General features: G+C 35.5%; 1 protein-coding gene across 4 annotated transcripts in view; it reads right to left on the bottom strand.

Moving 5' to 3' along the window:
• Nucleotides 1-12,790, bottom strand: part of KHDRBS3 (KH RNA binding domain containing, signal transduction associated 3) — a 94,245-nt gene that overhangs the window by 16,228 nt on the left and 65,227 nt on the right. For all 4 annotated transcript variants that reach the window (XR_007158627.2, XM_013192648.3, XM_048049474.2 and 1 more), the window contains one exon: nt 5,293-5,375. Coding sequence is in view for 3 of the 4 variants with exons in the window: in XM_013192648.3 (XP_013048102.1) it covers nt 5,293-5,375 (83 nt within the window). In the remaining variant the exon portion in view is untranslated. The remainder of the gene's footprint in view (nt 1-5,292; nt 5,376-12,790) is intronic.

The following is a 12,790-nucleotide window of genomic DNA, read 5'->3' as shown; positions in this document are numbered from 1 at the left end:
GATTTGAAGTGGTAGCAATTATTGTTCAATATGCAAAGAAAGTGACTGAGAAACACTGTTTAAGTCAATAGCACAATGGTTGTTGCTGAGAGAAATGTGGAGGATTAAGAAGCAACTGTGAAAATCAGAAAACTGTGCAGGAAACAGTGTGGAAAAGCCAGCAATTATTTTAAGTGCTAATCTTTCCCCTTTTGTATCTGTGTTTAAGATTAAATTCTTCTGCAATGGAGTGAAGGCAAGATCACCCAGACTGAAGATCTAAAGCAATTTTAAAATCATAAATGTTACAAGTTAAACACCAAATGACTACATAACTACATGAGTGACTTACTATTTTTGTCCCTAAACAGACACAGACGTATAGTTATACAAACTATTTTATAGTAGAGACTGTTGATCTCCACTATAGATAAAAATAATGAAGCTAGTCAAAAGCAATTTTTTTCCCCAGGAAAATAAATAAATAAATAAAAGCAGTTTTGAATGCTACCAGAAAAGCATAAGAAGTTATTAGAAACTTCTGAGTGGCACGGGCAGACAGATGGGGTTCTCTAGATTACTTTTTTTTGTGCTACAGTAACAGCGTTAGCCCTTCTCTCTTGATAGCAAACTTAAAAGCAAACAGTAAACCTTTAATGCTGTTGGAGAGGTAACAAACCCACCCCCTTTCTCCGCAACCTTGTCACATAATCTGAATTTTAGTAACAAACCTCGTTCTCTGGCATGTTAACTCTCTGCAGCATCTGTCAATGCTATGAATGGTTGATCATAAGTACCTCTGTAGTCATCTCAATGCTATTAAGCAGATGGCAGCGCTAAATCCGAATGATGTAGTACATCTCCCTGGTGGACTTTGTTTCCATACACTACCATTATTCTACAATTCCTCAGTGATAAATCTTACGTATTCTAGAGAACATTAAACAGTGAACTGACAGCGCCAATTGATTTATTAGCATCCGTTTCCCTTTGCCCTATTATTGTCTTCGCAAACATTTGTGCAGATCATGTATGGAGCCACTAAGGGATGAAAGCATGTTTGCTCAATTTGTAACATATTTCAGAGATTTAGAATTAATAGATTTTTTTTTCATATGGAAAAAATGTTTAAACTGATCTACCAATTAAAATTAAGACCCAATTAAATTCTGCTGTTTCCTCCACAACATTATTCTCTGAATTTTCATAGCAGTAACATCGGTCCATTAAAATACCCACTACTTGCTGCAATAAATCCAAGTCAAAGATTACGGTTCTAGACAGGTTTGGGAAGTCCTTTAAGGGTCAGCTGGGTCATGTAACTAAGCATTCATGCAGGGATAAGGGGAGCTGCCAAATCTACCTGCACCTGACATATGCAAGTATCTGCACCAAGAGTCCCATGGGGAGATTATCACAGTGGTATCGCACACTTGCAATTCGCATTCTTCCCTAAGATCCCAAAAAGTTTTTGGCATACAACTGTGAATATTAAATTACTACACACTTATATAGGACAGATTTCCTGAAGGAATTACTGACGGCATAACGTGAAGCCTGCCCTGCTTGACCAAGTAACTAATTCTAGTCTTGCTGCTTTCCTTACCTCAGCATTACGTATCTCCCATAAATGATCATAGCTTCTGACAGCTTTCAGTGCTCTATTAAGGTTAAAACTGTCCTGGCTGCTTGAAGTATTTGATTTTCAGAAGCTGAGAAATGTTTTGTTAAATTAAGTTTAGATTATTATATATATATATTTATGAAGATACTGGACAGCCTCATTTATTAACCCTACTAGTTTGCACTGGCATAAATTTCGTCTAAGGATCCTCTGCAAAAAAACTAAACATACAATTTAGTTGCATCTCTTCTAAAAATCTGTTAAGATAACCAGTCAAACTCAGTGCAGCTCCAAGGGATATTTTTTAAAGGTTCTTTAACCATAAAATATAATTTTGATAAAAAAACATCCCCAAGCACTACAATCTGGGGCTTTGTTACATGAACAAACAGCAGCGGATAAGAAAATGTTTTAAATGAAAACGACTTCTATGGGATTACAGGGCATTAAGATGGATGACAACTTGGAGAGAACTCTGATGTTTCTCTCCCTATTAATGCTGTGACAGGCTTTAAGTAAGGCTTCACATTGTGCGTGACTTTTATATCCCTTCTTGTACATGACAATGTCAAATAAAATGCCATTGAAATTTAAACACATATAATTTGGTAGCAGCAAGCAGGTTACAGTCGAGAAGAACTGTTTGCAAACTCATGCGAATTCTCAGCTACCTTAATGCACACAGAAATACACAATATGCTGTTCTTCGTATCTGAACATACCATGACATCCTAGTCCATCTCAGATTTGGCCATTTCTGGAAAGTACACTAAACATGTCACAACTAAAAACAGAATACATGAGAGTACTGCTGTGCTGTATTGAATGGATGAATTTGGAGAACATATACTCATGCACACAGACATCTCAAAAATGTGCTGCCATGCAAAACAAAAATAAAAAAGAGAGGTATTTTAATTCTATTACAAATTTCCATCTTTGACAAAGGAAGCACTGAAATATGCAAAACCTTTAAAAACAAAAGGAATATTTCAACTGTCTCCACTGTACCACACAGGAAAATACACTTGTAAACATTAACCAAGTTTGATGAGGTGCATGAACAGGATTCATATGCTGAAAATCTATTGCAAATGATTTTCTGAACAAGCTCATCTTTTCAGTTTCTTAGCTATTTCTCAACTTCCTTCACTAATACAGAATGTCTTTAATATCACAATCTTCTGGAGAAATCAGTATCAGAAGATATACTAAAAATACTATTACTGTTTTAAAAGATTATTGCTTTCAACATTACAAATGAAAAGAAGAAATGTTGTTTATACATGCTTGTCACCAATGCATTTTAAACATATAAATGCCCTCTACACACCAGTCCTTTCTACCATGCTTTATAATGAGGGTAAAATATCAAGAATGATATAAGGTTAAACTACACAAACAATTCTATTTCCCGTAATTTCCTTCACAGAAAGAACATAGTAATACACCTAACTATGATAAGTATCTCTCAGTGGTTACAAAATGACATTTTGCAATATGGGCTACTATTTGATATTCAAATTAGAGCCAGGAATGCTGTTCTAGGTAGCTCAGATGGCTGTTTATAGTTATTACTTTTTGCCTGCCAATACAATCCTAAAATTATTTTTGCCAAGCCAGAAAACACGCTAGAGAATGAGTATCCATGCCCCATTTGAAATACACAAGTGAGTGAATCATTTCTTGCTTTGTTTTACCATGTAGCACTTACTAAGATTATGGTAAAAAAATAATTATTCAAGAGATAATGAAATCGAAATCTACCCATATGTAATATTGTGAAACTACAGGCAAAATAGAAAGTAAAGCAAACAATTTGTGAATCATCTCCTTCCAGACCAAGCTGAGTATAGTCATATTGTATGTATGAATATTATACATATTCTTATGTATAATTATTAGCTCTTTACGTGAGCAAATATATTTATTGGAAAACCTGCTTTTTGCTAATTTTAGTTCAAATGAAAAAATATCCTAGTGAAAGCCTGCTTAGCATGAAAAAGAAGCAAATGCTAGTAATGTTTTCAGTTTGGGCTCAGTCAAATGACTTGGTAATGAAATCTGACTGTTTGTGTGCAATAAACACTGTTACCAACACTAGAAGCAGTAAAACAGAATAGAATTACCAACATAAAAGTTGAGGACTATTTTGGTAATTTTCTTTTTGGAAAAAAAAAATCCATTACCAGCAGCTGGTCTCTAAATGCCTACAGAGCATCATATTTTAGAGGTCCTACACTGCTGGTGTCATGCCTTTTTTTTTTTTTTTTTTTTAAATCAATTTTCAGTAGCTTGCAAGACTTTACAGGAATCAAGTATCATATGTACAAAAGTATTATTTTCCTTGTGTTAGATCTCAATAATAATGACATTGGAACTTTCCACTAAGCTTTTTCACACTGAGTTGTTGGGCACAGGAAAATATTCATTTATACAATGAAATTTATGTTGGGTGTGTCAACACTACAGCAAAGCAGATGTCAACTGCAAACAGCTTTGATCTCAACTTTGCGGTGAACAGTTCTGTAGTATTTCAGATACGGCTGCACTGAACAAAGTAGTCTAAACATTCAGTGGAAGGTAAAAGGATACTGCTCTGATTCTTTCATTAACACAGTGTCAACCAACAACTCCCTTTCCTCTGTCTTGTTCCCAGTGGGCATGGTTTGGAGCCCTAAGCACCGCAAATAACCAAAGCAATAACGTATAACTAGAGCATTTCCTAGCATTTTTTCAGCATTGTCTCAACCATTTTAAGTTTATTGCCATAAATTGTTTCAAGAAATTCTCAATGACATTAGGAAATCCACTACTAATCAAACTGTCAGCATGGTCTAAGAAAAAGAGTAAGAAGAAATTCACTAAAAGGTGCACAAAAATTCCCTTTCCTTTTTCAAATGTGCCCACTAGATGTACCCCAAAATGGGGATGATCAGCCAAATTACTAAAAAGTGTGTCATGTCATATTTGTTACAACCTGATACAAGTAGTTTGTACGTCACAGCTTTATTGTTTTTTTTTCCAGCACTGGGAACTAGGACACAATAGTTTTCCTTTCAATTCATGGAACTTTAAAATAGTTTCTTTAAGAAAGCAAAATTCTAAGTAAATAAATCAGAAGTGCTTAAAAATACTGTTGGGAATGTAAAGGGAGGAAAGGGACACAAATTAACATGAGATTTAAATTGTTCATAAACACGTAATTCCACAGAAGCATATACTATTAGTTTTTGTTTGCCTTTTTTTTTTTAACATAGCAACACCAAATAAATGTAAAGTACTGCAGTATAATCAGGTTTGAAAAGTGAAAAAAAAAAAAAATCAGCTGTTTCAGATGATTTACTACCTTTTGTAGAGTTCCCCACACCTTATAAAAATTTTTTTGAACATTAATTCAAAATTAATATTCAATTTTCCTAAATTTCTTGAACAGCCAAACACTTTGATTTGTGATTTGGCATCATGGAAATTCTTTGTCTCAAGATATCACTTGCTTCTTTTCAACCACTAAGTAACTTGACTTTTTTACTTCTGTACTACTAGCGACAAAATGCTGGAGGGTATTTCTAATAAGCCTCTTATAATATTTTTACTGTCTAAAATGAATCTGAGAAAGTAATTAAGTAAAATTAACTTTCCAACTGTACAATATTTCACCTGTAGTTACTGCAGATCTTGGAACTTACCTCTGTGCTTGAGTACTATAGCTGTTGTCATAGGAATCATAGCTTTGCTCATCATAAGCAGTTCCATAACCATCATCATACTCCTGAAAGGATATAAAATAAAGGTAATATTAACCCTGAGCACACTCTAGAAACAAAGTAGTGACTTAGTTCTAAACATCAAAGACAATACCCTCCTGAAATGGATATATGACATATATAAATCCCGAGATGGCAAAATCTTGATATTAAGAGACTAATTCCACATACATCTAAGACTGTATAATAAGCTTGAAAATATCTTGAGCTACTGGCAGCAATGTGCTTCAAAACAGATATTTTAGTTTAAAATATTGGATTGTGCAGAGAAAACTACAAATACTTCATGTCTCCACATCTTTGAATTTGAGGTATGTCAGCTACTGACCTTCAAGAAAGTTCAGGGAAGCACTTCAGTTAGGAACCAAAGCATCTAAATAAAAGATTGTGAACTGACTGATGTTGCTGACTCTTAATTCTGGACACTAAATTCAGTATTCCTATGTAGACTACAGACGGGAAAGAGATTTTCCCTAGAGATAACACTAGTAAGAACCACAGCTTTACCTTGAATGCCCTCTGTACACTCTTCACCCTGTAGGAGTTTAGTAACCATTATTTAAGACACTAAATTAATGACTCCAATAGTGTTTCTCTTGAAGTATTTAAGAATTTTGGTAAAGTATACACCGTAATACTGCTCTTCCCAAAATAGCACGGCGTTTAAATACTAACTTGAACAAACCATGTTAGCTCCAGCCACAAGCCATACAGAAGTTTAACATAAAAACAGGTGACAATGATGCTGTGCTTTCATGGAAAGATGGAATGTAGAAATCCAAAGAACTGTCACTAATTTACCATTGGATCAAACAATAAACTTAACTGAGCTAAGCTGATGTTGAGTAAAAATGGCATTTCCTTTGTACTGATCCCTGACGTGGGAGATTTCGGAAATCCTATGCAAATACCCCAAAGGCCTCAATGAATTTTTACAGTTATCTTCTCCAGTTTCACCAAATGAGAATAACTCTAATTAGAAGGCACTTCGAAAACATAGGGACCCAGAGAAACCAAAATCAGGCAATGTCACATAAATATATTTTTCTGAATAAGCGTGTATCAACCCTGGCAATATAAGAATAAAGTCTTATGAAATAACAATCTCTCTCCTAGGAAAAGAATCCTTTTCAAGAAATTTTCAGTGAAGACTGATAATAATAAAAACTACTGCTTGTGTCAATTAGGTAGGGCTTGTCCTACTCTAGTAGAAAACACCTTCGATAATTTGCATCTGACAGCTTGCTCGGAAGGAAAGCTTTCTACAGCAGAAATGCCAACGACATCCTCAAAACAAACAGGAAGCTGTGAGTTTGCTGAGAGATTTTCTAGCATTTTCATGTCATTTGAAATTGCTTATATGGAAAACCAAGCAAGCAGCCCACCAGTACTGCTCTGCCACTGCTAGATCAGTGAACGTTATTGTTTCCCAGCAATGATTAGAGAAGGGTGTCCATGAATATTTGCAGGCACAAGGGAGTGACAGCCTATTCATAGGCCTGGAAAAGGACAAAAAGATTCTTCCAATTTTGTGTCGCAAAGAGATGCACGGATAAACGGTCCCACTCAAAAAAGGAAATTCATTGTTTGCTCTTTCAATAATTCACTGTCCTGAAACTAAAAGCTAAAATAGAGTCTTAGCGTTTTCTTTGCCCATCTGATACAGATATGGATTTTCCTTGATGAGCCACACACTAAACCCACAAAACCATTCCCTCCTGGCAGTTATTATGAACAAGCACTTTATTACTTCTTGATGCAATGCACAGACATCTGTTAACAATACAGACATTGATCAGCAGCAGAAGCTGTCTGAGCCAATGTATCTGCTCTGTTCCAGAGCATTTACATGACATTTGGTCTCCTCTCATAGAATCTGCTAACTGTGAATGAGCCATCCCTAACACCCCTATCTCCAACGATATATGCACATCAGTGACAACAAATCGAAGCAGAGGACTGAAATTAACCTTTTAACATTTCAGGAGAACTCTGCCCCTAAGGAATTCTTCAAGAATTCTTAAGCAACCAGTCCTATTTTTCACATTTATATCAATAACTTAAAAAAAAAAAAAAAAAGGAAAAAAAAAGGAAAAAAAAAAAAAAGAGGAAGAAAAAGGTAAAACAGACTAGCCTGAAGCTATGGTGTATCTATGGCTTCTTGCAGACAAAAGAACAAAATTTACTTGAAATAGGAAAAGCATTATCAGCCTAACAAAATGCCCAGCAGAATGAAAGTACTATTTTGTGAAGGCCAATGTTTTGTATCAGGCTTGTGTGTATGTAGCTAGCTTTCTCTTCCAGAAAACTTTTGCTTGGAACTCACTATTTCTCACCACTGTGTGTGTTAATTTCTAAAGTAGAGAATTTATTAAATTTTGCATTATTATTTTGCTGAAGGTGACTCTAAGCTTTGAATGGAAAGATAACTGGTTTCTATTTTTCATATGTAGGATGCCTGGCACTTAAGCATTAAGATCAACCTGTGGTGTTGCAATTACCATAATCTGCTTAAATAGATCCATTCTTCCTTTTTATTGCTGTATTTACATTTGTAAAATCACAGATATACATTAAAAACAAAATAAACTTCCTCTGCTACATGATGCAAAAATACACTATGTTTAAAGAGGTGCTTATGATGTCTTGTTAAGAGAGAAAAGATTCAAATTCCACATTTATTTACTGTGCACTACTCCCTTGAAACAGCAAGGAGGCAAGGGCAGCCAAATTATGTTTCAGAGCTTTCCCTGAACTAGATGTGACATCGTATTTTCTGTCAGTCACACTGCATTTGAAAACTTTCCCTTCTGGGAGGTTATTATTAAGGCTGGTCAAGGCAGAGTATTTTCAGTTTTTAATTAAATCCACACTATTTTTTGTTTCTGAAACAGACCTCTTGTGAATTCAATAAATCATAGAATCATAGAATATCCTGAGTCGGAAGCAACCCACGAGGATCATCCAAGTCCAACTACTAGCTCCACACAGGACCACCCAGAAATCAGACTGTGTCTGAAAGCATTGTACAAATGCTTCTTGAACTCTGGCAGGCTCAGTGCCATGACCACTTCCCTGGCAATGTTTTATTTAACCTTAGTTATTATCTATACAAAATATCCTCAGCCATCTGACATGTTTCAGCACTATAAAACATCATTCAAACTTAAATAAAAGTAATTTTACATATAATGAAGAGGCAGAGGAGAGAACTTTAGTATAGGATAGCTGTGATTATTTAAGTACGTCATATTCACTGGCAAACAGTAAGGATTTCTCTTCCTAAAGCTCTTCCTAAAGATAATCGGTAATCATTAAGAGTTTACTAGTGAAGCCATATTTCTTCTCCAAAAAACAAAAGCCCAACAAAATGATGTTTTTAGCCCATGAATGGAAGCACTTTGTTTCTATTATTCATATTCTACTTCTCAGGACAACTTAGAAAACTAACTCTCATCAGATTTAGTCTGAAGAAAAGGCAGCAAATGTGCTGTACAGTTCATGCTTACAATACAAAAATGTAGAAAAAATAGTGAGCTGAAAATGCTATCGTCATCTCATAACTGCAGGTACTTTCCACAGGCACTTGAAATATCAAGCAGGAAAGCATCAAGAGGCAATGGCCTGACTTATGTTCGTTATGATCTTAAGATTTTTTTTTCCAAAGGAAAAGAACGGTTAGAGTTACAAGACAGATCTTCTGAAAAAAAATATGAAACTGTTCTGCAAAATCTCTAACCTTGTTAATAACTCCACTATTAAGCTAGCATCACATTACATTTCCTCTGGAAGAGAGCTTTTGCCTGCAGTTGTCTTAATGATAGCACCTGCAGTTGATGTAAATCCAAAGGGTGAAGAGCAGCGTTTGGTAGCTGCAATTGTCTAGTGCAAAGTGCAGACATTTTTCATGGACAGAACCAAAGGCAATACGTAAATATGCATCCTCCAAGTATATTAAACAGTAAGTTACAATCACAGGTCAAATGATGATAAAACCAATGAAAGCAATCTTTGCCAAAACCTCTGCAGTGCCCGACACATTCTAAATCAAGCTAAGTCTTGCTCATCTGTATTTCTTTCTAATGATTAAGTACTTTAAACATACCCTTGTTCATGGGGAATAGGAAATGGTGGCTTTAAATTATAATCTGCTGGCAGTGACAGTGACAGACTAGTGTCTGGGCCCCCTTTAGGTGAAATTAACAATGTTTCAAAGAGAACAAGACAGAGAAGCAGGAAAAAGAGGGGGTAAAAAGTTCATTTTAGCAAAAAGGCCATTTGCAGTGCTGGAAAAAATCATCAAATCAATAAGAAATCATTTTCCCTGCTCTGCCCCACTACGGAAATATATCCAAGGGAAAAAAACATAATTAAGGCTGTTATCACTATAACTAAAAGGTTGTTGTTTCTTTTCCTCATCATTCTCTGAAATTAATACTTACACCAGTACTTCATCACCAAATACTGGTGGAACTTCGTCTTTTCAGATAAAAACTATCACAATCAAAAAATACAGTGCTCAGAAATTAACTTGAAGGAGAAAGCACATGAGACAACATCAGCACTAGGCAGTAAAGAATTTTTTCAGCAAATTAGAATTGTAAAAGGAAGGAACAGCCATTTTGTCGTGTGAAAATAACATCTCCCCATCACTGAAACAACAGGGCAATCAGAACAAATATGGGCAGCTACTTCCATCTGAAGTCTGAATGCTAACATTAAGGACATTTGCAGCAAACACGTACAGATTGTAAGCTCTTAGTTTGTACAATTTCATCTGTTTTCATCTAGAAGGAGACCAGAGCATATTCAACCAGAACAAATAAGGTATTTATGAAATGGGAGAGATGTACCAGTGGATTCTGTTTCTGCACTTAAAAAAAAAAAAAAATAGAAGAGTTGCTAATGAATATAGGCAGCAGCATTTAAACCAAGTGACTACCAGGCCAAAACAGTTCTCTTTCTGTATACAGTGGCCAGGGCCAGAGTAAGAATCACAAGGAGAACTAAGGCCTATGCAATAACACCAAGTCACAACATGGCCCCAGTTCAGATTAGCTGCTTGAACTCTGAAATAATTCAAGAATTATTTTATGTACACAATATAGGTTATGGTTCAACCTCAAAATAAGCAGGCAGAAAAACTTTTCAGCTTTGCCTCCAAAAAACATCCCACAGTTTCCATAGCTAAAATGTCGTCTGATCTCCTGAGAAAATAGAAAGATTTTCCACTGTCTCTTCACCACATCCTGAAAACCCCAACAGCAAAGGAAAACATAAAAGAAAAATAAACAATGAATTGAGGGTCTTAATACCTTTAAAACTCTTTGTTTCTTCACATTTCTTTTTTCTTGACCTACTTAGCATGAAACAGAACATTGCAACTTAAAAAAAAAAAAAAAAAAAGAATGTTCTGATGCTTTGAACTTCCTTTCCAAAAGCCTTACCAGAATTTACACTGACTTTAAGCACTTTTGAAAAACAAAAACTCAGTGAACACATTGCTTTAAAAAAAAAGGTAAGATTTAAGTGTAAACCAGAACATTATCTACAGAAGGGAACAGAGACAGAAAGGACAAAAAGATCATTTATGTAGTTCCTAGAGAATGAAGCTTCTTCAAACCCTTTTCCAGGAACTCAAACAAAGCTGCACACTCAAAACAACTACACAAACAAGAATATTTGAAATTAATTTGAATAAAACTATTGCAAGTTTTTAGGAAAGTATCGGTATTCAGAATATCAAGGTAAATTAAAACATGGTGCAACTATTGCAAAGTGAGATTAAAATTATACTGGAAATCAACGCAGGTAGAATTTAAGCTCTTTTCAAAGTCTTATGTCCTCCGGACTAACCCTTATTTTGCTCCCCAATATTTTGCTCCCCATTCCAGGAAACATTCACTTGTAAATAAAGAACTTGTATTTTTCATATGGCATACAAAGATTTTGCTCTTTTTTTTTTTTCCCCTACAGATCTTTCCTTTTCAACCAGGAACAGTAAATGAGCAAATGAATGTTAATGAGAAGAAGCAGTCTAGTTTAAAAACAGTTTACCTTGCAAAATCAACATCAACGTTGCTCCAAGAAATTGCTTCCACAGTATGTTTTTTGTAATCCTTACTCTGTTTTTCAAAATCTTCTAAACCAAATATGATCTCAGTGAGGAGATGCAGAAAGGATAATTACAAATCAGAATGCTCTGTTGAAAGGATTAACTCCTGAACATCTTATCAACTCTTATAGACTCCATACAGCCCTCAGACACCTAGGAACTGATATTAAGAGACCCGGTAGGGACTGAGGCCACCTAACTTAACGAGATGAGTGGTAACACTGAAGGTACGAAAAACACACAGATTGTTGCCTCAACCCTGTCAGTGTTCAAGAAGCATTTAGACAATGCTCTTAAATATATGGTTTAACTCTCAGGTTGCCCTGTGTGGAGCCAGAAGTTGGACTTGATGATCCTCGTGGGTCCCTTCCTACTCAGGATGTTCTATGATTCTACATCTGTGGTATACAGTTCTTTAGGAATTGAAGTATACTCCCCTCCACTTGGAGTTCATAGCCCTAAATGCATCCATTGCATTAGACATTTTCCTCACACAAAGGAAATGGGACTTTATATATTACAACCAATACTCAGCATCTGCAGAATTAAACCCAAATGCTTGACATCAAGCCTGGGAGAATTTGAACGAACTTTCTAAGTAGATGCACTAAACAATAGGCGGTAGGTTATTCAGCTGAATGTGCTCCCACCTGTAAGAAGTAAGACTTTGTATTCATTCATTCATTAAATTGATACATGTACATTTTATATTAATCACTGGATTGTGAAATGGAGTCTAGACTTCTGTTCTTAGCCATCCAGCCACACATCACTTGTGAACAAACCAACCCCATCTCTTCCTTCCCTTTAAGCTTCCCACAAAGTTCTAAGAATTCCTTCCAAAATGGAAAGGATGGAAACCACAGCTCCTGATGCTGAGAATGCCAGCACAGCCATTATGCTGGTGGTTAGCACATGCTCTCCAGAGAGAACTGAGGGAATGTGAATACCTGCAACAAGAGTCTAAACCAAGAGCCTTTCGATACTGGAGAAATACCAAGCTTGCAAATAAGTGTGTCTTACAGCATCCCATCTGATCATTTTTTGGGTAGGATCTTGTTATACAGCAGGTTACAATGATGTCTTTTGAGTCTTCCCCATTTCTCATATGGAGTAGTATGAGCATAATCTCATCCTATTGTAGCACATATATCTTATAGTATATGTAGTATAAGTATAGTCCTGTATAATAGACTTAGTATGAGAATTACAATCTTAAGTCTGAATTCAGTCTGAAAACACTGCTTTGTGTACCAGTAAAAACAATGTATTTCTGGAAATATCCACAAATGTATGCTTCAGGAA

This window comes from Anser cygnoides, chromosome 2 (genome assembly GCF_040182565.1).
Source record: "Anser cygnoides isolate HZ-2024a breed goose chromosome 2, Taihu_goose_T2T_genome, whole genome shotgun sequence".
Taxonomy (NCBI): Eukaryota; Metazoa; Chordata; class Aves; order Anseriformes; family Anatidae; genus Anser; species Anser cygnoides.
Note: the sequence above shows the minus strand (reverse complement) of the source record. Positions and strands in the feature narration are given on the sequence as shown.